We start from the raw sequence: 25,177 nt of genomic DNA on the forward strand, positions 1-25,177 counted from the left end.
GAGAGAGAGAGAGAGAGAGAGAGAGAGAGAGATCAGAAAATGGAACTGCCACAGCCCAGTCCTTTTTTTCAGCACAGACATGCCAACGTCCATCTTTAAATGCTAAAAGTGTAAGTCATATTTAGGAGCCTTGACAAAAGGCACTAAAATGTAGTGATTAAGATTTTATTTTGAAGGCCCTGTTTCTAACAAAAACACAGCCATCATCTTAAGAACTTCACAATGCTTATGTTTTGAACACGACAGAAGAGCAATGAAACTCAAATTCCTTGCAATTCACTTTTGGTCCAATTTCCTAGCACTCAATTTTTTAACACTAAATGACAGGACTCAGTTTAGTTCAACTATAATAGAGTAAGAGCCACCTTTGCTAGGAACTTTTAAATTAGCGAGTTTGAAATGATTTTATAGTGATGACTATATATGTGTAAGTATGTAAAATAGTATTATAATGTACACGTCCAATCTCTATATAATTTAAATATGTAGTAGTGAATGCACATTAAAGACAAGCTGTGCTTATTGAACCACCCATGTTTGGTTCTCTGCACACATTTACATTCAGTTATACATGAAGATGTGCTGGATGAAAAACTTTTGCATCAAAATCCAAAACCAAGCAAAACTTGCCTGTGGGCTGCTACAAATCCCCTAGTCTCTGATGTTTGTGGGAATCTTGAAGGAGAGTGCAGCCGGCCTATGAAACATAACACAAACATCCTCTCCCAAGATCGTGCATTGTATCTTTGCAAATCAAAGTGAAGCTGAACAGTTTACCTTACATGCTTTTTAAAGTTATATATAAAAATAAAAACTGTCCAACCTCCAAGGACAGGAAAATTTTGACTTCATAATCGGATTTTTTTTTTAATTGGGGCAAAACAGATCAAAATGTGTTATCACATTAATATACCTGAGTGCTTTCTTTCCTTGAGAACCAACATAGCTGTGAATATTGTTATAAAAATTCCAGATTTTTTTCCCCTGCTAAGAGACAAGTGAAAGCTTGTCAGCTCACTTGCTTCTTTTCCTGTGAACTTATTCTGTAACAGGACCTTCCTTAAGTTCAGCAGAGCCAGGGAAAAACACATGAAACTTATTAGGTCAGTAGCAGTGAGTGTGGTGTGTAGGAGACTGCATGCACATCCAAGGTTGCACAGAAGGCTCTCAGTTTTTCCATAAAATCATGGCATTCTCCAGAAAGAAGAGTTTCTTTCATGCTCAATGGAAAATTCCTTAAGAAACCCCAACCTGGTCTGCATGTGATTCCTACAGCCCTCATTGAAGAGAAGGATGCAAGAGCTTTCTTTGGAGTTCCACTCCAGTTGGAAAAGGGGAATGGCAGGCACTCTCAAGAGGCAGAGTGTCAACTCTCTTGTATGCCCAAACTGCTGGCCCATGAACAAAAGACCAAATTAGAGTCTCAAATGCCTGACACTTGCCTTCCATCCTTGCACAAGGGGCACGTGGCTATTTTGTTGGACTATCAGGCAGCCAAGCTGCAGTTTTTAACTTATAACTTTTCACTTAAATTTGCAGCCCTTACGTCCAATTGCAGGGAAAAAGAAAAAAGCCTGAACTTGACTCTCAATTAGTTCTGTAGAGATTCCCTAAAATTCAAGTCTGTCTAACCATTAAAGGTCATTGTGGTCTGTTAAGAGTCCATAATCCTCAAGAAAAAGAAAAAAAGAAGAGTGAATTAATGCTCTACTACTTCTAGGGGCACTTCTCTTTCAATGCGACTTTCCTAGCACTACTTTTAGTGCAGTACATACTGAAAGTGTACTTTTCCCTTATCTTAATGGCACTTCTTTTCTAATGCACGTATTGGTTTCTTTAGAAGGTCTGCCTGCAGTCTGCTCTCCTCTTCTCCATGAGGAAAAAGAAATCACTTCCTTCGTGTATCTGGTTTTGAGATAGTCTTTCATTGCAGTTTTATCAAGCACATTCCCCTACAAATTTTGGAACTATCTGCTTCCAATAGTATATCTTCCTGAACTTCCTGCCAGGTGTGTACCTCAATCACTAGACACGTCCGCTTTCCTTAAATTTCAGATGAAATCATATCACCTTTAACTGGTCACTACTACAGCTGTGTTAACGTGATGATGTATATACCTCTGCATGTGTACAGCACCTAGCACAATGGGGCACATGAATGGGGCACTGGAAATTTTTTTATAATGGGTGTGTTGAGAGCCATTGAGCCAAACTGTAAACCCTGCATATAGTAGAAACCACTTCAAGCCGCTGCACCCTCCACACCACTAGTTTCAGCACACACACATCTGATCTCAGAGCACGACTAATATTAAAACAACTTTTATAAAATCAAAATAGAGTCTGAATAATTGACAATTTTTACAAAGGAACCTGAAGGGGCTGGGGAAAGAGAGCGAAAATGGGGAGGGGGAAGTGTGCCGGGTAAATGTAGAGGGGTCAGTATGGGACAACAGAGTATGGGGGAGCATGGAGGGAGAGCGTGTGAATTGGTGAGGGGGCTGGGAGGATAAAGAAGGAGGCAAAAAAGTGTGAAATATTACAGCTTCCCAAACACCAGAGTATAGGAGGGATTAAGTGGAGTCCCACTCTGAGCAGGCAGTGAGGTGAATGCATTTAAGGTTGAATTTGAAGCTTGACATGATCAGACACAAATTAGGGGTAAACAGTTCCCTAATAAAAAATTTCAAAAAACACCAGAAGGCAAATAAAAATATTCATTTATAAATATTCATTTATTTTTAAGCCCCCCTTTTTGGATGGGAAATGGGAAGAAGAGGAGAAAAATAAGACTTGTGAGCCACATGTATTCAGAAATCACAACACTGAGAGCATCTAGCCCTTATTCTGTAAATTAACCTTCTCCCATTTATTAGGAGAGTGAAAACCCATCAGCATCTTGGGATCTGATGAGACCCTGGTGGTAGTAGTTTTATTCTATGGTATACATAGACGCTTCCTACATCTCCTCTTACTGCATGACCAAAGTCAGCCAATATTTTCATCTGGCTGATCCAAGAATGTTTTGACTTATAGTAAATTGTTGTAATTCATGGTCCCAGGATTTTAAACAAACAAAAAAAGAATCCCAAACAAACCTCACTGACCAGGATTAGAAAATATAGAAGCTCCAGCACTACCAGAGAGAGGCAGAGAGGCATGCACCAGAACTGCAGGGATAAGTAAAGGGCCCTGACTTGCTCCCATGGTAAGACCTCTGAGGGCTGTAGGGCCACTAGCACCCTCCCTACCACCACATGGGACTGAAGCCTCCACAGTATCTCCTGGGAAGCAGTCCATAGAACCCCCTCCCCCAATCTCTAGGAGGCAGAGGACACAAGTAGAGGAGGCAGCCAAAACAGCAGGACATGCACCACGGGAGCACCACTGACACCACCACCTGAAGTTGCTGGGTATTTCTTTGTGAGGGAAGGGGCAATGATTAGATCTGGGGAGGGAACAGGAGAAGGAAATGAATAACTGGGGAAGAGATGGAATTATTTCAGAATTTATTTTTTTAAAATGTTGCTAACAAAATGTGAAAGTATATTAAAAGCACAATCTCTTGGAAGTATTTTCTTCAGGCCCCAATCCCGCACACCTGGGTAGACTGTTGCACAGAGATCCACTTGGGCACTGGAGTCTGCCCACATGTTACAGAATTTGGGCCTCAGACTAACCCCACAGGAAAAAGATTGCATCCTATACCGGGGGGGGGGGGGGGGGCGTGCCTAGCATAATATAAGTGCTACTGTAACATTTAAAAAACACACATTCTGAGAACAAAACCAAGAAGAATCAGTTTACTAAACACAAAACACTTCAAGTTTGGCTTCAGTCAAAAATGGAAATAAGATCCACTGGCAGAGCAATAGGGGAAAATCTAACACCCAACTTGTCCATGTCCAGTACATGAAATTTCTCCATAATCCTAACTCTCTACTCCAAAACACCATACCCAACCCTCACAAGCCAGTAAAACCATGCAGAGAAGAAGTTTGCTTCAAATTTTCCTGTTAATACCTTATTTTCTTCACATATCCAAATCAATGTCTAAAGAAACTCAAACAGCAGCAACAAAGAAGGAGAGAATCAACAAACTAAACAATTTTAATGAAAAATTGTTTCGGTCCCTTTTCCCCAATTACAAAAAATATCAAAATGCTAAGCAGACCTTCAATCATTTCCCTTGCTGCCAACTAGGGTGACCACACAAAAAATCGGGACGGGGTGGAGGAAATAGGCGCCTATATAAGACAAACCCCAAATATAAGGATTGTCCCTATAAAATTGAGACGTTTGGCCACCTTGCTGACTTGCTGCCAACTCTTCCTCTAAGACCAAAAACAAAAACCCAAAACAATCAAACCACAACAAACAAAACAGTAAAACTCCTCATAAATCTCTTCCATGGTTTAAATTTCAAATATTTAACTAAAACGACAACTTTAGGTATTCTATTTGGACTCAGTTCTTCAGTGCATGTACCACTAAAACAATACAAGCATACTGCAAGGCAATACCGCTTATATATTTATATGTTTAGCATGAGGTCAACTAGATATAGTTAAGGCAAGCTAGAAAAAAAAAAAAAAAACCCCACAATTTCCCCCCCCCTCTTTTCTATCACCCAAACAGTGAGGATAATTAACTATTGGAAAAAATTACCAAAGGTTATGGTGGATTCTCTGTCACTGACAATTTTAAGATCATGTTTTTCTAAAAGATGTTCTCTAGTTCAAACAGGAATTAGTTCAGGGAAGTCCTATGGCCCAAGTCTTGCAGGAGTTCAAACTAGATAATCCCAGTGATCCCTTCTGGCTGTAGGTTCTACAGCCGAACCTCAGAGTTCCGAACTGACTGGTCAACCACACACCTCATTTGGAATAGGAAGTACACAAGCAGATGAGACAAAAAATAAACAAAAACAAAACAAGAGGCAAATACAGTACAGTACTGTGTTCAACATAAACTACTTTAAAAAAAGTCAAGGGAAAGAGTTTAAAAAATATTCAACAAGGTAAGGAAACTGTGTGCTTGTTTCATTTAAATAAAGATGATTAAAAGCAGCATTTTTCCCCCTGCATAATAAAGTTTCAAAGCTGTATTAAATCAATGTTCAACTGTAAAGTTTTAAAAGAGCAACCATAACGTTTTGTTTGGAGTTACGAACATTTCAGAGTTATGAACAACCTCTCTTCCCGAGGCGTTTGTAATGCTAAACTTCTGCTGTATTAATTTATGGATATTCCTGGCTCTCAAGTTTTAGCTACATTTGCTTGGGGAGTTAGATTTGGCTCCCAAGCCCAAAGGATGATCAAATATATGCATGCCCCAGTAGATGTTTCAGATCAGTTCTAAGGCAGTAAATTTAGCTAACAAAACTGATTAGTTAAAGGCTTCTTAGAGAAGAAAACTAGATGGATTTTCATTACCAAACAATTTGAAAAAGACAACCCAGGATTAGGCTAATTGAAGACTCAGCATGATATAATCTGAAATATTCTATTAAATACCCTACACACCAGTTCAAGTAAATGCTTTGTGGAAAAGTAGCAAGCTACATTCACCAACATGTTGTTTAAAAAAAAAAAAAACATGAGAAATAGAATGTTCAAGAACTTTTTGTTCCCAGTATAGGGTAACAATTATTCCACTTGCAAAAATATCAATGGTTTCCATCCATTATTAACTATGAACCATTATTAATTATTAACCATGAACTGTTAACTTTTCAAATCAAAGACTGTCACAGAACCTCATAATCCCCACTAGTGAAGTGATCCAGATAGTATTCAAGATAATATCAGTCTACTGTCATATTAAACTGCTGGACTGTCCAGTTACAATGTTTTGCTTGGTTTATAGAAAAATGCAATCATTTGACCAGGCAATAAAATGTACTTCATGAATAAAATCATCATACAGGACATTCTCAGTGAAAACCAACTTTATTTTTCTAGAAGACTGATTGAGTTCAAGGTTTCCTGCAAAATCCCATAGTTTCAGGTGGTTTTCCTGGCGACTCAAGGGTAGCAAGATAATTTTATCATCTACACAAAAACTTAATTAAGGTGATGTTAAGCATATATTTTTTAATCATTTGAATTAGAGGAAACCACTGAAAACTAAACACCTAGGAAATTCAGAATTAAGGTTCCATTTCTAACACTGCACTGACACACTCAAGATGAGCTTAAGACCTAAGCTGTGGGAGGCAGACCTATCCTTGCTTACAGATAGCCCCCCCAACCTGAAGCAAATACTCACCAGCAACCGTACACCATACAAGAAGACTAACTCAGGTACATACCCCTGCAACAAACCCCGTGGCCAACTCTGCCCCCACATCAACTCTAGTGACACCATCACAGGCCCTAACCACATCAGCCACACCATAAGGAACTCATTCACCTGCACATCTACTAATGTAACATATGCCATCATGTGCCACCAATGCCCCTCTGCCATGTACATTGGCCAAACTGGACTGTCACTACGCAAAAGAATAAATGGACACAAATCAGACATAAAAAATAGAAACAGCCAGTCGGAGAGCACTTCAATCTCCCAGGACACTCTGTAAATGACTTGAAAGTTGCCATACTTCTACAAAACAACTTCAAAAACAGACTTCAAAGAGAAACTGCTGAGCTTGAACTGATCTGCAAACTTGACACAATCAAACTGGGTTTAAACAGGGACGTGGAATGGCTCTCTCATTACAAGAAAGACAACGAGACTAACACGGCTACCCCTCTGGGACTCATTACAAGAAGTAATTTTCTCTGTTCACACATTCTCACTTCCTAATCAATGGTTGTGAATAGGCCTCAACTACTTCCCCATTGTTGTTCCTTACACTTGGATGTATATATATACCTGCCACTTGATTTCTATTTCTTGCATCTGATTAAGTGAGTTACAGCCTACGAAAGCTTATGCCTGCAGAAATTAAATGTGTTAGTCTTTAAAGTGCTACAGGACTCTCGTTGTTTTTGCTGTATACAGACCAACACGGCTACTCCTCTGGTTATTTTAGTGAAACTCATTACAAACACAGCAAAGAGCAACCTTAACCTTGAATTTCCTAGATTTCAATGTCTGAATTTTTATGCCAATGTTTTCCAAAGACAACAAACAAAACACTGACATGTAACTAGAACCTTCAAGTGTTTTGTGTGGCATTCCTTTGGGTTGGGTGTTTTTTAGGTTTGTTTTTAAATAGTCCTAAAGCCTAGAGATACGACCTTTCCCTACAAATACTAAGAAGCCCCTGGGGAATAGGAGGGCGGGGCAGAAAAGGATGATTTCATGACCAACAGACTGGGAAGCAGTCTGCCTCATAACCACAGTCTCCATCCACCATCCTATGAAAGGGGTCCCTAAGCTACAGATGTCCTAAAGTCTATACAAAGGGAGATCCCACTCTCTGTAGGTCCTCAAGAAAGGGGATCCTTTGCTACAAAGTCTAGGAAGTACACAGGAATGAGGGTCTCCTCTTGTGAGCCTCCTGATGTTGACAGGACTGGGGCTCTTTTACAGCCTGCTGGGATAGGGGCAAGAAAAAGTGTGGTTTACTGGAGGCTTGGGGATCAGCAGACACCAGAGGATGTCAGGTAAGAGGAAAACCTCCTTACCCCTCCTATCACTGCTCCCATGGAGGGGATCACAAAGATTGAGAAACTTCTTCTTGGCTTTCCCTGCTACTCTCCAGACTCCATACATAGGGTCCCAGGTGAAGAAACACTTCCTCCCTTCCTCCTTTACTCCCACCCTTTGAGCCTGAGGATACTCATCAAGGCTTCCCACAACCCCCACCCCTTGACCTTGGGGAGGCCTTGGGGCCCCCGCTGTAAAGCTTGCAGCTCCCCCTTCCCCATGATCCTTAACCATATAGTTGCAACCCCACTTTCACTAGGGCCTTAAGTTCTTGGAGGAGGAGGGGATTCCCAAATTCTCCTGCAAAAAACAAACCTTCCGAGGAGCTAGCCACGCTCCTCCTCTAGCTCCCAACCCAATGTGCCAAGATAAACTTATCACCTGTCCCAACAAGTCTACTAATGCCCACAGGAGGGCTGGGATTGCCCCCCACTGCTTAGCCTCTGAGGGCTTGCTGGGTAAGAGGGGAGTGGAGTTTTCCCTCATTTACAACTCAGGAGTGGAGCTGGCTGAAATTTTTCAGACAAAACTCTTTTGGCAAAAAAATGCAGATCTGGCGACATTTAAACATTTTGCAGAGATACTCATGTGAATTTTGCTAACTTGTTTGTGCAGGAAAAAAACCAAAAAATAATTCCGAAACAGGGGAAGTCTTTCCTTTAGGCATTTTAACACAAAACATTTCAATTTTTAGTTCAAAACGGCTTTTGGTTTACAAACATCCTTCAGATTTTAAAAGTGCTCTAAAACCAAGAGAAATGTTTGGTTCAACCCACCGTGAATTTTTTTGCCCAATTTTTCAGAGTTGCCAGCAAACTGAAAAAATCTGTTATTTGCACAGCTTTACTCAAGAGGCCCACAGGTAGAAGTAAGTTCCTCCCTGATCTCCCCACCTAGGCCACCCAAAGCCTATGCACAGCACATCAGCAAAGGGAGTCGAGTCATGAAATTCTCCCTCTCTTTAAAATACTTTCTGAACTCAGGTGAAAGCCTCATTTTAGGGTTAATAACTCAGGAACCTCTGTCCAATTCACTTTAAATGTGGTGGTGGTGGGTGGACTGTGGGGGGAGGGAGGGGAAATCTAGCTCTTCCCCAAATCTAATCTTCCAAATGTTGAGCATTTTTAGTGGGGGGAGAAGGGTGTGAAGGGTGATGGTCTAAAATCTGGGTTTAGAATAAAAACATCACTTACAACCTCAGTTACAGAATGTTGACAGCTGCCTCATAACACTTGTATCCTCCTTATAACCATTATTTCATATGAACAGAGGTTATTCAACTGGCATACAAGGACTCCAATATCAAGGATTCCAAGGGTAACATTCAAGGGGAAAATTCCAGAATCTTCAAAAATGACCAATTTCTAGAATAAACTGTGCAAAGTCTCCACTAGTGTTTCCTTGATAAGGGATAACTTACCTGTTGCCATATTTCTACAGAAATACAATATTTCCCTCCATCCAGAGCATGTTCCATTGAAGACATTAAAAAACAAAATAAAACAAAACACGAAAAACCCACCCATCTGAGATGTATAAAGAGGTATCAAGAATGGCAAGTATATTTCTGTCTCCCCATCTTCTAAACAGTTTTGGCTATATACTTCAATTAAAGATCTATAGCTGGGCTTGGAAACCTTAGATTTTTATTGGCAAACATTGATTTCACCATATACACATGAACCGGAGAAAATATCCATAGACAGTAATCAAAATTTACAGATAGGCAGAGTAAGAAACATGCTGCTTGAAAACTTGGAGTTTGATTTAAAGATATTTACTCTGTATATTTTGACATGCAATATTGACAATTTGCATTTTAATGGTTATAAAGGTTTAACTTTTTGAATCTCAACATGTACTGTCATTAAATAATTCTCTGACCACCCCCATAGATTTCCCACAACTGTGAGGATTTATATATATATATATATATATATATATATATATATATATATATATATATATATATATATATATAAATATATATAAATAAATAAATAAATAAATAAATAAATAATGAAAAATGCTTAACACACACAAGTTTGCACAACTATGAACATTTAAAAATTGATTAAAAAAATTTAAAATGCTTAAAAATAAACATTGATATTATCTGTTAAAATTACAACACCTCACACTGCAAGTAGCAGGGCCAGTTATGGATTAAGGAGCTACTGAACATGGGGAAGGGTGGTAGACTCTGATGCTAACTAAAAAACAAGAGACACATACACCATGTTCAGCAATCAGCTGCAATAGAAGCCCATCCACCTGCTTTGCATAGTCTTTTCCACATAGGATTGAATGTGCTGGACCCGATTAAAAGAGTTTTTAAAAGATACTTACTCCTCTGTATTGAAGTACGATGTTACATCAGGGTTTGGGGCACCTGCGACTGCAAAATTACTGCTTCCAGTGTCAACCAGAATATTTAACTGCAGAACCAGAAAAAAAAGGGGATTTTGTTTTCATGATCAATTTAAGTTTAGACAAAAACTTAAGTACAATCTTCAGTTTATAAATGGAGACGAACATTGTGGAGAATAAACTCAAATATTTATGCAAAAATCACTGTAAAGGATGATATGTTGCTGTGATCTTTTATCAAATTAACCCACTCTGAAGAAGCTACATGCCTACAAAGGAAGGGAGGGGCAACAGAGGTAGAGTACTGAAACATTAATATTCAAGAAGCAGATGCATTCAGTGCTTTCCACAAATTGCTTATATGGGTCAAATTCATTCTGAATTTGTTACTATTCCATGTTTATACTTCTAGGCAGCCTGTTGCTTGTAAAGAGACACCTTGGGTGGCGTACTAACCACTGAACAACAACAACTATAAAAAGCTACAATCACTGTTTGCACCAAGATCACTTGAAAAATACATCTGCATTGGGAGCTGGCTACAAGGGGGAAATAGACTAGGTTCTTGCAGCTTGGTTCCATCTATGAAGCTCTTCTATATTTGAATTTAATTTTACTCCTTGGCTCCTGCTAAACCTTGGGAAAAACGGTGTTAAAAAGGGGAAGAGATGGAAACACATAGGATTACTGTTGAGTATATGTAGTACCTGATCCTGCGGATAAATACATTTAACTTTAAACGTACAAGTAGTCAATGGAATTATATGCATGCTTAAAGTTAAGCACATGTGTAAGTATTGTCAGGATCAGGGCTGTATGGATCAAGTGTGTACATTAATAACCTGGGCTTGACTACAATGTTGCCATTGTATAATCGATCAATGTAAATGAAGGGGGGAGGGGGAATCTCCAATCTAATCTAGTGCAATTAAAATACTAGATATGTTAGAATTTATGTAGTTTTTGCCCCAGGGCTCACTGGGAGCAGAACTAAGTGGAGATGAGTGTTTCCTCTGGCTGAAAGATGAGGCAAGTAGAAGACAGATTTCAAATATCTATAGCACTAGCAGCAGAGAGAGATCTGGGAATGGGAAGGAAAAGTCAGGTTGGAAGTGGGAGAGGAAGTGGAGAAACAAGGATAAAAGATGAGGGACGAGGAGCATTACAACATAGATTAAAAAAATATAAAAGGTAAGGTTTTGGTCAAGATATTTGAGTTCATGGTTCATCTTGAAATGAACATTTTCGTAGTCTCGGAGTAGAAATGCTCCAAAATGAGAAATTCTCAAAAATTAAGCTTTTAAGTACACCATCAGCATTAAATGACCTCACAATTTGTCACTTTTAAACTTGCATTGGGAGTGCCTCTCAGGTGACTTATTGAGCAGTCACTGGCAATTCCAAGAAGCGTATTTAGAAAATAAAAACGTTTTCGTTCTCACTTTCTTTGGTAACTTTAATTTACCGCGTTAATAAATGATATGGGACTGAATAAAGAAAGATAAACTAACTGACTGTCAGTCTATTGGAGAATGTTCTGAACTGCTAGCCCTTTAGAAACCACAAAGATTTCCCCAGAGAGTGCTGCCTATAGAGCTGGGCAACTAATGGACTGGTTCACTGGCAATTCCAAAAAAACATGAAAAGAAAATCATTTTCAATGAAACATTTTGTTCAACTTGAAATAAAACACTTCATTTTCATTCCACGCATTTTTATGTTTAATTTATATATATATATATATATATATATATATATATATATATATATATACACACACACACACACACACACACACACACACACACACACAAAAATGCGTGGAATGAAAAATATATATATATAAAAAATAAAAAGAAATTTCAAAACAGGAGTGATTTCAAATAAAACCATTTGAAACATTTCAAATGTGTCAAAATGAAACTTTTAAAGTTTGTTTTTTAAACGGAGACAATTTGGTGTAACTGACACAATTCTGTAAAATATTTTGGTATCACCAAATCTGCACTTTTTGCTGTAAAAAATATTTCAGTTGAAAAATCATGCCAGCTCTAGATACAAGACTTTTAGAAACACTAATTAATTTAATCAATTTTGTGATCCTTGAGTGAAGTAATATTATACATTTATATGTTGCCTTCACATCAGTAAAAATACATGACACCATACATGGAGGAAAAATGAAAAAAACCACAAATAGTTCATGTATGAAAGATACTTTAAAACTCCAGACAGGCAGACTCCGCACAATTCATAAATCCATGAATAAAGGCAATTTTACTGCCCACATCATTGAGCAATACAGAATTTACTCTGTCTTGTTCTTAAACAAAGAAAAAAATATCTCCCATAAAATACAAAGAATAGTAGAACACAAAAAAAGTCACAAGCCCACTCTACTGTAACCAGCATTCACATGACAAATTGCTATTCAAATGGACATTCTGCATCTATATGTTTATGCATAACTAGAAACAGACAGCTAATACAGACACAGATTGTAGTCTTCACAATAGATCCAGTGACTAGTGGAACATTTTGGGATGGGTGTAAATTACTGAATTTTCTTTTTTAGGTCTGCCATTCCTTTCAGCTCCTTCACATCTCATCACAAAGGAAACCCTTTCCACATTGCCAACACCAAGGCCTACTTTACACTGCACTGTACATTGCCAATATAACGGCAGCAGCTCACCATTCACACTGACAGCTAGGGTTATCACTGTGGCTTCTGCGCGGGTATCCAACAACCACCATGTTATGTCATGAAGTGCCAGAGGAAATTTTTGAGAAATGCAAGAGCAGAGCAACGCAACTGAACAGAGGTACAAACAAAATATTATAAGTTAGCAAGACTGTTTAAGTGCAAAGCACAAAGGCACAAGCCTTGTTTTTCCTTTGTAGGTTATCTTCAACAGAACATTCAATGAACATCTATAGCATTGTTCCCCAAACTGTGGGGCGCGTGTGGAGGAACATTGGGGAAGGGGTGAATAAAAAAGCCAGGTATCTACACTAACACACAAAGGTGGAGAAGTTGAGGAAGTACTCCCAGAGGGACTCAAAGGGGCAGGTCGCTTGAGCAAGAGAAAACCTCCTTGACCAGATGAAACTGGAGAACATTGACTGCAGGGGTCAGAGAGAAAGACTCCATGTGTTTCAGAGGAGAAGCCATGAGCTGGAGTACAGTCCAACACAGGGGACTTGGAACCCTGAAAGAACACTGACCCAAATTCCAAAGGCCATTCAAAAGTGGTGAGGAAACTGATTCAGGGAATGGCCTACGGGTGTTTATATTTTATTTCGATCTGTATCTCTTTACTTCAACCCCCTCAAAAAAAAAGTGATTTTTTAAAAAAAAAAAATAAACCCTTTTGCAAAATCTGAGTCTATGTGCTTTAACTAGAAAGTGTCTCAGAAGGATTAAAGAGTAAACCAGAGTGCCCAAGAGAGGGGAGGATTCGGAAATGGGTGTGTGTAAGCTACTTGGGTAACTTGCACAGGGTCAGCACTGGTCCTGGGGGTCCAGGCAGTTGGGCCATGGAGTCCCACTTCGAGAAGGGGTATCAGACAGAGTCTGGCCCCAGGGAGTGTGTCAGAAATGCCAGTCTACCCAGTGACCAACGGGAGCTTACAGGCACATGGACCCAGCATGAGAGTCACAAACCAGCAGTACAGTGAGTGTCCAGCAGGGGGACATGACCAGGGCTGTAACCGTCTTACCAGGCTACCTTTAGGATTGTTTTTTTTTTTTTTTTTTTTAAAAACACTCTTCATTGCTTAATATCTATTTTAGAAGCTGCAGAACATCTGACTATTGATTTGTCGTCTTTTTCCATTTGCAAAACCTGAGTCATCACCCTTGTCCCACTTATTTGCTATAAAAAGTGGTGTTGCTATAGTGTCATTATTGATAGTTAAGTGGAGCATTGATAATTAATGCCTAAGGGGGGGAGCTAAACACTCAAATGTCGGACATCAGCCACCCCAGCAGGAAACCATATCCTGCCAATCACTAAGTCTCAACGTTCCTATTTTTGTGAAAAGGCAAATGAGAAGACACTGATTATTCAAGTTCAGATGCACTGGAATATTGGCAGCATCCTTCTGTAGACATGTTACTTGCCTGGGTTCTGGCCTTCTTTTAGAGTTGAGACCATGCTGGTCAGAGTTATTAATGGTCTCTTGCTGGTTTTAGACTGGGGTCAGCTGGCCATTTCCCACTTTCTGCCACCTGCACCCTTCACTGAAGTTCCCAGCACAAACTAATCACTGGTTACTGTGCCCTCTTCACTTCACTGAAACTGCTCTCACCAAGATTTACCGTCACCTTTTCCTGGTCAAGTCCCAGGACCACTACCTCCTCATAGCGTCGAAAACAGCAAAGTGGTCAATTTGTTGTGTAATCAACATTAAACCACAGCCGGTCTCTGACTCTGAAGACTGAACCATACAAAAAAAAGTTTGCTTGTTTTTTAAGTCTGCTACTGCATCCAAACTAATGGACCCAATCCTTTTACATGCAGAAGCAGAGGTTTATACTTTTAGATCTAAAGGTCACAGGTTCAAACCCTTGTGGCCTTGTCTTGATGGGGGTGGCGTGGGAGCGGTAGGGGCAGGTAAATTCTTAACTCAAGGTAAAATTCTAGAAACAACAAGGCAGTTTGTAGTTTTCACATGAGTTAGCAGGTTGAGTTAGACAATTAACTTGACCGACTAAATCATGGAAAAAACAATGAACTGCCTTGTCTTCATTAGGCTTTTGCCTAAATTTAAGAACATACCTTTCTTCCCCCAGGGAGAATATAAAGACTCATTCAGCAGGGTTATTACAGTCACATACCGCTCAAAACTTGTCCTCCTTTGCTTTCATGATTCCTTCCTCTCCTGCTTCAATAATTCACAGGGTTGCTGCCCACCTTTATAGACTATTCCCTTAATATGTACAGAAACTCAAGTGCTTGCACAAATGAGAAGCATAGTTAGTAAATCATTATATTCTGATGCATGCAAATCTCATGAGACATTAAAAATCTACCACAGCTGAAAAAACCCAAACATATAGCATTATTTCATCTCTTATTTTGTTTTACATATCTGTAATAAACTTTACTGGAAGTAATTTGCTAAACAATACATTAAAAGGAGAAAAACTGTTAGGTTTGTAGTTAGTGATTAGCAGCCAGAGATCATTTGGATAACATTTTTTTAAAAAGCTGGTTAATAGATAGGAGAATTAGCAGCCAATTTAAATACTGCCTCATTTAACACAACGATTCCTAATTACATTAACAGTCCATCTGGTAAGAATTGCTTGCAACCATTAAACAAGACAGAAAATGCACTTTTAACTACTATATACTAGGTTTGTCACAGTTATTATGTGTTATTTATTGGCACTGATTTTGCTAGTTGGGTTCTTTTACAATTTTATTTCCTAAAATTATTAATTTTATAATACTTAAATGTTGGCTTTTTAAAAAAACAGGTACTTACAGTATTTTTTTATTATCTGCAATGAGATTATAACATGTACAGACAGAGTTCTCAAAACAGAAGACTGAGATTCACTATAGATTTTTTTCACCTGTTCCTTTTGAAGATATTTTTTTTTTTATTTAAATTAAGGTGAATTAGAGGACTATTTGGAAGAATGCCTAGGTGTAGAGGATCCCAGTGTTGTGCACGGCAATCAGAAACATGGCCCCAAGAGAGCACACTTTTTTGCACAGAGAAAGTATACATTTACAGCGAACGCTCTGCAAATGAGCCTGGAACAAAGTCCTGTCCAACTTTGCTAATCTCTACAAATGACTGAGATCTTGTTGTGAAACACCACATGTGACAAAAAAATTCCCAGGCTTTTCATCATTTCTGTGCAGTTCCCGGATTGTAGTTGCACAGTTATAAATTATTCTGTTGTACCTGCAGAAGAACCTATAGAATGGTTCTCAGTTGTTTCTGACTGGCTGTCACATGACTGCTTTGATCCTAAATAAGTGGCCCACCCAGCTCTACCCAACTAACTCAGCAGCACTGGCTAATGTTGTCTCCATGTAGATGGCCAGCCCAACAGAGAAAGTTGTTTGACAATGGCTATCAAAGGAAGAAAGGGCAGTATGCAGTTTCATGAAGGTAAACTGTGAGAGACTACAGGATGAGCGGGAGTGGCAGTGGAGGGCAGGGGGGAAGAAAAACAACTGCAAACAGAAGGACGGTTTAAATATGAAGCTAGTGGCAGAGGGCTGACACAATCCATGTGGAAAAGAAATAAGGCATACAAGACAAAACGGAAACATGGAAACTTAAAAGTTAATAATTTCTCAGCATATTTTGTTACATGGGCAGTGCCACACATTTTACCAGTGTGTCACATTGTTTGGTTAGGCTGTTGAAATAGGCGGATGAACGCATTTTGCAAGTTAGCTAGTAAGCAAACAAAAATGTCAAGGATAGCACAATAGACAAACACTGACAACTGCAGAATGATTTTTAAACGCTCTGTAGAATATTTTGCAGAGTATTGGCTTAACATGCGAGACCTCCCCACAGCACTTCTTCTAGTTCTTTACTGAGATACTACTGTTTGTTTATTAGCGCAAATTCTGGAATGTGCAGATGATTAAAACGCAACTTAAGGCTCTATCGTAGTGAGACGGAAGTGAACTTACAAAGAAGAGCCTCTAGAGCAGTGGTTTTCAATCTTTTTTCGTTTGCGGACCCTTAACAAATTTCGAATTGGGGTGCGGATCCCTTTGTAAAACTTAGACATAGTCTGCAGACCCATGCCTGAAAATCACTGTTCTATGGTAACAACCCCAACGGACCACAGGTTGAAAACCACAGCTTTATAGCATTTCCACACTATTTTCTCAACCATCGTACATTCCACTGACTTCAATAGCATACAAGGTGAAATCCTGGCACATTACCCTAATCATGGCTCCTTTCCTACGGTTGTAGACTCTTACAGCTGCACAGGGCCCTACTGAAATTAGTAAGCCTCTGCCCAGTGCATAGGAGCACATTGTAGGATTTGGACCAAAGTTCCTTCCCTTCCCTACAAAGCATTAGTCTCTTTCCTTTGTTACAAAAGGATGAGGGTTGTATGGACTAGTCAATCTGCCCAGCTAGATGGATTGTGATCTTTTATAGTTCAGATTAACATTTTTTAAAATGCCAAAAATGAGCTACTGAAACTTGCTAAACTAAACTGGGAATAGAAATATGAGCATCTGACTGTGGAATTGTTAAACAGTCATTTTAAAAAGAAATATGGGAAATATGCTTTATATATATATATATATATATAGCATTACACATATCTTTATTTATACACACACACACACACACACACACACACACACACACACACACACACACACACACATAAATATATCATTTTGACAATAAAGAAAAGGCTATTATAGTTTAAATAAAATAATAAAATAAATAAAATCAATCAATTAATCAATCCTGATAATAAAATAAAATATCCAGATGTTTGTTACTGTGCTTTTCCTTCTGCCACTTCCTTCAGTTGCCATTAACATTCCCCCCCAATGCCATTTCTTGTGGTGTCTTATTTTTCAGACGAATATTTATTCTCAATGTCTAGATTTATCACATATCCCAATTATCCTATTCATGATATATGAACATGCTTCATTGCTGATAATGAACTATTCCTTGCTAATTTTAAAGTCATGTGAAGTTTAGTAACTTCATTTAATTCTTCCTCCTACCAAATTTAAAAAAAAACATTAACAAAATTTTAAAAGATGTGGTTGGGTAATAGATGCCTCTGCTGACAACTGTGAGTACCTACATGTACTCCAGGTGATTTCCAACCATTTATTTTATTTTTAGAGGCATTTTTGAAGTTAAAAAAGCAATTATTTTTCCAAAACATAAGTCTTTGTTAGTTGAATCTTCTCTCTAGCGTCTCAAAGAATCTGATCCAGCAAACATGCACATGCTTGAAATTCATGCATGCGAGGAGTCCGCTGGTTTCGAAGTTAACGATAAATTTACGTTTAAGCATTTGCAGGATCAAGGCCCCAAATTTCTGCCACGTGCCACTGTGTATATAAATTCCCCGATTTGTAGGGTTGCTCATGAGTGTTAGGCTGCTAGCAATTACTTTAAAATAGTGGATTTTGAAACCACAAGGTAATTATACTGACAAAAATGCCCTGGGTAAGCCACATTCTGCTTCTATTAATGGAAGTGGTATTTCTTTAAAATTGTGATGTTCTAATAAGAGCGTGTTCCTGCTCTTCAGTGCAAATGTCCAGCCTCATATCTTAGAAAAGTTATTCTGTATGACCAGCATGCACAAGGACACTACCCAAGTTTTCCCAACATAATCAGCAATGCACGTCTGCATGTTGTAGGACAATTATTGTCCTTATTAACAAGGGTGCTCAAGGAGTAGAATTTTAATCTCAGTAGCACTTCTCAAAATCTTGCATTGATTTATTTAATTAATTGAGGTCTGTAGTGTACATATAAAACAAAAACTTTCTTTGAATTCAGAGAACACACACACACACACCCCCAAACAAAAACACAAATGTTCCATGAAAGTTATTAAAACTTAAAAGTTCACGCCCCACCTTGTTAAATCCAAATTAAAATTTCTACTCTTTAGGGGGGGGATTTGGGAACTGAAGCACTGGCGTTTTGCTCATTACACTACAGCATTTACAAGAAAAAAAAGAGATTACAAGTATAATGCCACTGGGACCAGCTTTTAATGACTACTGTACTGAGAGGTCTTAATATGGATGCAACAATGATATTAACAACATTATTTTTTAATATTAGGTCATTAAACTTGCCAGTGCCTTTATTGAAGCTTATTGTATATTTATCATTACTTTCATACATACGGTATTTGGAGAAAAAGTATCTCACATGCATACATTTTTGTTGAATTATATGACATATTGAAGCTGCCCAAAGCAATTTTAAGAGGCTTCTACCTTATCTCCCAAGGACAAGTAAATATCACAGAAGATGAACATAGCTTTAGAGTCATAAAATGTTTATTACCTCCAAGTCTGTTTATACAGATTCTGGAATCTAGCTCTATCACAACTTCTATTTTGCTTTAACATTGTATATTATTTTTTTTATGCTGTGTTTTGCAAGATGTATATGGAAGTTAGTTATTGTGATTTGTGTTTTGTATAGAATATTTTATCAGAGTCTGTAATTACAAATTGTAAATATATTGCAAATGATAGGTTGTAAAACTAGAAACCATTTGGTCAAAAACCAAAACCAAAGACATCAGCATGCCTTATCAAAGAATAGGACACACCTTCTTTATATAATATACCAGATTGATACAAAGGTAATCCTTATTTCAAGAAGACAAACCATATAAAGCATTCATATTTTATGCAGAGATGTGATTGTGAAAGGAATATAGGACATGTTATCAGAATAATCAATATAATAAATAAATCCAAACAAAAGTCTAGAAATATCCTAGCTGAAATGAAATTTATAATCACCCTAAAAAACTTTATTCAGAAAAGTGTTTTGGAAAGGTGCATAGTTGGTGTTTGTTTCTTTAACATTGAAATAGCAAACACCTTTGTGAAATGCATACTTGCAGCTACTTTCACTGAAAGCAAAGCTCCTAATATGATTGCTATGTAAACAGTAAAATGCTTTATGTACAAATATAGCAAGGTCATTTGATTCTATCACTGGTTACTAATACAGGAAGCCATTTGAGTATAGAAATACTTATATTTTAATTGGATAATTAGTATCTGGCAATGCTTAAGCAACTCCTCACCTAAGTTGTAAGGACAAAAAGAACCTCTCAAAGATTGATAAAAACAAAAAAAGGCACTACTTTCTTTCATATCCATTTAATAATAAAGATTTTATAGGAAATTAATTAAAAAAAAAAAAAAAGATTTTGAGGGCTGACTTGTATAGAGAGAACAGAAATGTTTGGACTCCTTTGAAACAGAATTTGAACTCTTGTTAAACCCTGAAGGAACTGCTGAATAAAAAGAAAGAGTTAATTCTAACTTTAAATGTTATGTGATGCTTTCCCACCACAAGAACAAAGGTAATTAAAGAAATATTGCATATTCATTCAGCAGACTGCATATTCAGGAGCTGAAAGTGTCACCTAAGCCAAACCAAAGGCATGAAGCCAATGAAAAATGAACAGCAATTAGCTTTTAATCTAAACAAGCCTGAAAGGTGGGATTTTCTTAATTTCATGGAGATAGGAGGAAAAGAATATATAAATTCTGAAGTGGGCACCCCTCACACATACATCCTCTATTACCCTGCTTAGGCAGCAAGCACTTCACAACTCCTGTCCACCTCTACAAACAAGTTGGAGGGTGGGGGAGGGAGGGAAGAGAGAGAAGACTCAAGAAGAAATTCCCACAAGGAAAGTCACTCTAAAACTTTAACATGGATTGGTGATAGAAAGTTAACTAAGATGCTGCAAAGGGATTAGATGTAAATTGATATCATGATTTTACTGGGATATTGAAATGCTGTTCTAACTTAAAATACTAACAGCTCCTCCTATTAATCAACAAGTGGTTAGACCATGTATTCCTCGAGACAGAGACTAGCCCTTGGTAAAGAGAGGAATAGTGGGATTTAAAAATTCCTAATCTTTGTAATTGACCCGAGTTAAAACAGAACCTTAAATGGCTACTCCCAAGTAACTAATTTAAATATTTTCTTCAATTTCATAGGATTTAGTTAAGATTACTTATTTTGCCCAATTATAAATAGTCTGGTTATTTATTAACTACCAATAAGATCCACTTGCCTTTAAACAAGTTGTTTTGCCCATATATAAATCTAATAATACACTAAAATTGAATTTACAATAATATTGGGAAACAATATACTTTGGTCTTAACTTGCCAAATGAAGAACGCCAAGGAGGCAGTCTATACTCAAAGGTGTGGGGTTCTCAAACTGGGGGGTCGTGACCTCTCAGGGGGTTGCAAGGTTGTTATGGGGAGGGACACAAGCTGTCAGACACCGCGCATGCCGGTAAGGGTGGCAGGTCAGGGGGGGTGGCACATCACTTTTTGGAGGGATTGTCATAGCCTGAAATATTTGCAAAAGGGTCCCTGCAAAAATTTGGGAACCCCTAGCCCTCTGTTAGAAGCTTTCCACAGAAAGACATACAGAAGAGCTAGCAAAAGTAGTAACCATCTTATTCGTATTCTGTCATTTGTGTTTTTTTCTTTAATGATTTTTCCCCCTTTCTTTCTTGAATAAAATAGTTCTGGTTAATAATTGTGATTATTTTGCTTGGTTTTGATCACAGTGTCCCCTAAGGTATATAAAAAGAACCCCTGTGACTAAATAGTGGTAATAGCAATTCCTGAGGCACTCATGAATAGCCTGTATTAATAATTCAATTTTTTAAATTTTGATTTTCCCTGAGTTGACAGTAAGAGAAACAGTTGGGAAGAGCTGGCCTGCCACCTCTCATTTCACTGGACTAAATATTTTTGGTAATTTTTAAAAGTAAAATTATCTGGGGGTCCACCAGTTTAAAATTATCCCTTTAAACCCTACACTACTGTAAGAGTCACTAGAAATTATCATGAACTCACAGCCTTGGTTAGAGAGTTAGGCCCTGACTACAGTGGCAAACTTCATACTGCATCAAACATCAATACCGCAGCTACTCAGCCCAATCCTGCATCCTTCGCTCACTAACAATGTCCCCAGAAATCAGTGGGAGCTTGGTGTAAGAGATGGAGTACCAATCCCACTTTGTGCAGATATGTAATTATTTATCACATCCAACCTTACAGGTATGTTTTTTTACCAGTTTGGGATCTTATCAGAAACCAAAATTACTCAGGGTAAAAAACTGTACTAATCTTAAAAAAAAAAAAAAAAAAAAAAAAAAAAAAAAAAAAAAAAAGTAGAGACCAGGAAGTCTGTGATAGTACATATCATTCAGAACAAAATTAGCTAATATATTAAAATAAAAATCAAGATAATCAAGCTTAAATATAAAAAGTGTCTTATACCAAATGAATTATTCTTACTAGAAATTGCATATGGTTTAGAATTTCAATCTTCTGAGGGATTTGCTCTCCAAAATTAGCTTCTAATTCAATTTGTCAAGATGTAGTCACCTTTCTTTAGTTCAATGGTTCCCAAACTGTGGGTTGCAACCCCAAGTAGGGTCACATTGTCAGCAGTTGGGGTCACAGTGATCCCTAGAGTGCAGAGGATGCTATTTTGCTTTGCACAGCATGACCTCGCATGTTGAGTGCCTATAAACATGGAGGATGCCATTTTGCTCTTCAAGATGGCACCCTCCGCACAGCATGACCTCACTGTTCCATACCTAAAAGATCATGCTGTGTAGAGGACACCAGTTTGTGGAGAAAAATGGCATCCCCCATGCAGTGTTACCTCACACATACCATGTGTGCAAGGGCACAGTGTGCGGAGGACACCACTTTACTCTTTGAAATGGCATCTTCCATGCTGTCTGGGGTCCTGGGAGGAAATAATTCATTATAATGGGGTCATGTCAGCAAAAAGTTTGGGAACCACTGCTTTAGCTCCATTGTTTATTACAATCACGAGGAACTGCTATATAAAAAAAGCTCATATTAAGTTCATGCCTATTCTCTAGCTAGTTTCAGAAGTCATACCATGTAACAAAGGTTCATCTTGAAATGGAAAGAAATCAATCTCTATAATCCTGACGTCAGTAAGATCCAAGTTTTCTATATTTAGAGAAGGAGAGACTGAATTTATCTTCAAACTATCCCCATGTTATAAACAGGTTTGTCAGAACTTAATATTCTTATATATAGAATTTCAGCAGATAATATTGATATTGATTTGTAAGCATTTTTAAAATTGTGTTTATTTACATTTTCACAGTTGTGGGAAGTTATTGGGGAGGGGGGGTCAGACATTTAATGGGTGTAGATGCTGAGATTCAAAAAGCTGAAAGTTTATAAACTGTTAAAACACAGACAGTATATTTTGACATGATGTTGACAAAGTAAATATCCTGAAATCAACAAATCATACATGTTTTCCTATTCATTCATTAGTCCATTTGTAATAAGCCTAATTCAAAAAATCTAAATCACCGTATTTTGACTACGTTCTCAAGCAGCATTTTTATTACTTTGTCTATAATTATTATAATTTCAATTATCAGCAGAAACATGTTTTCAGTTTGCATGTGTACATTGAAATCGACATTTACCAACAATAACTGTTAAAAACCTAATCCTTCCAAGCCGAGTTTTATAAGGGTCTCTGAGCACAGTCATTTTTAATGTTTGCTGCACTAACTGGAAATAATGGAGTGAATCAACAGCAGTGATTCAAATTGTAACCCACAAAACTAGGAAAATTCAGGTAAGTCAGATCTTTAATGGTGTTTTTTGTGGGGATGAAGGAGGGGTCCTCCCAACCCCATGGAAATATTTTTATGCCATTTGGTCTCCCTTCTATAAAGCTGCTGTGGCAAAGCAACCTTCTCTGTAGCAGACATAGAACTGGTAGCCGTCCCAGGAGCACATAAACCTCTCTCCAGAATTCCCAAGTAGTGCCCCCTGAAGAGCAACTCAAGGATCTCTCATGCTCCTAACTCTGGTCCCCAGGTGTGAACTGCACTGCCCTAGGTCAGTGCCTTGTTATTTAACAGTCTCAAATATGAATAAAAACCTCAGCTTCAAACTGCACTAGAGATGTGCAACTGAGCTAAAAATATTGTGACAGTTTTAGAGAAGGTCTTGTGGGGGAAATAAAATTTTCAAATGTAAAAAGTTATGTTTTATAAAAAAAGAGAACTATATTTTGAAGGTGAGAAGAAGGAGAAAGGAATTGGGATGAGAGGGAGAGAGAGTCATTTATGTTGCAAGAATATTAAAAGGTTGTGATCTCAAAACTCAAAGAAAAAATAGGTTTTTAAAACTAAACTCATAGGGGTAGATATATTTTAATCATACTTTTTTCTTCAAGGTATTGGCTTTGGAGACAGAGACTTTTATTAATAGATGGCTTTCCAAAGCTTAAGAGTTGCAAAACTGAAAGGTGAAGGAAGAACACATCAGGTCAAATTGTTCTACTCAGAATATTATGTTCTCTTCTAAGATGCTCTAACGAAAAAATGAGTCTACTCATTAGAACGTTGTGCTATTTGTACTTACAACTATTTGGGATATGATAGTTATTTAGCACTTTCCAACCCCACTTCTAAGAGCACTTCGGCAAAGCAAATATATAAATAGGGGTAAATATCTGTCTTTTACAAATGCAGAAAACCACCACAGAAAGGTGAAGTTATTACCCCAAAATCATACAAATCAATGGAAGAGATGCCAATAGAAACCACGTCCTTCAAGGCACTGGACTATGCCATCTCTAAAGTAGGTGAGAGGCTGCTCTATGAACAAATAAAAGTCTATGCATTTTAGCTCTGAGCCAGACTGAGAACTTGGTTTTGTTGCATAGCTTTAAATTTCTTACTTCCATGGATGCTGACAAGTTTATAGATCAATGGGCTGCTAAAACTAAAGGGAAGCAGATTCTAAACTACAGATTCTCAGTTGAATGCTTCAGATTTTTTAATACTGGACTTCATACTAGGCGCATGCTGCAGTTTTGGACTTCAGTGTTCCAAAGGGCAGATAGTAAATTAACTCAGACCTCGGAGAGCTGACTACATGAAATAGAGTGTTACGCATCTTGAGTAAGAATCTCTGTTAAACTGTCACAACTTTTTTTGTGAGATTTGATTTACAGCATTATTATGCTTTGCCTTATTTTCTAAGAGTCGTTTTAGTTGTATTTCAGATATTTTAATTTGTTAAATCACCACATAAATATATCTGGTGCAGAAGATAAGGTGGTGCAACTCCAGGGGATTTTCTAGTAAATAATATAGGCAAAGTAGATTTTATGACTATGCCTAACATTTGAGCCTCTTCCCACCTTCCATAATAGGGATATTACCAAGTAACTCAATTTTAGATGTTAACCATTCAGAACCATTTTGACATTTCCCAGAGTCTACAATGCATTATCAGGCATACGGAAAAACACAGCTTTTCACTGCGCAGTGCCATATGGGACAGTTTGACAGTGTTTA

At 37.8% G+C, this 25,177-nt stretch overlaps 1 protein-coding gene across 1 annotated transcript in view; it reads right to left on the reverse strand.

Moving 5' to 3' along the window:
* The window catches only part of BACE2 (beta-secretase 2), a 68,268-nt gene that overhangs the window by 32,393 nt on the left and 10,698 nt on the right, over positions 1-25,177 (reverse strand). The window contains exon 2 of the mRNA XM_067545224.1: positions 10,012-10,100. Coding sequence (XP_067401325.1) covers positions 10,012-10,100 — 89 coding nt within the window. The remainder of the gene's footprint in view (positions 1-10,011; positions 10,101-25,177) is intronic.

Source organism: Emydura macquarii, unplaced genomic scaffold (assembly GCF_026122565.2).
Source record: "Emydura macquarii macquarii isolate MOO-44397 ecotype Brisbane River unplaced genomic scaffold, CSIRO-AGI_Emac_v2 contig_1043, whole genome shotgun sequence".
In the NCBI taxonomy this organism is placed as follows: Eukaryota; Metazoa; Chordata; order Testudines; family Chelidae; genus Emydura; species Emydura macquarii.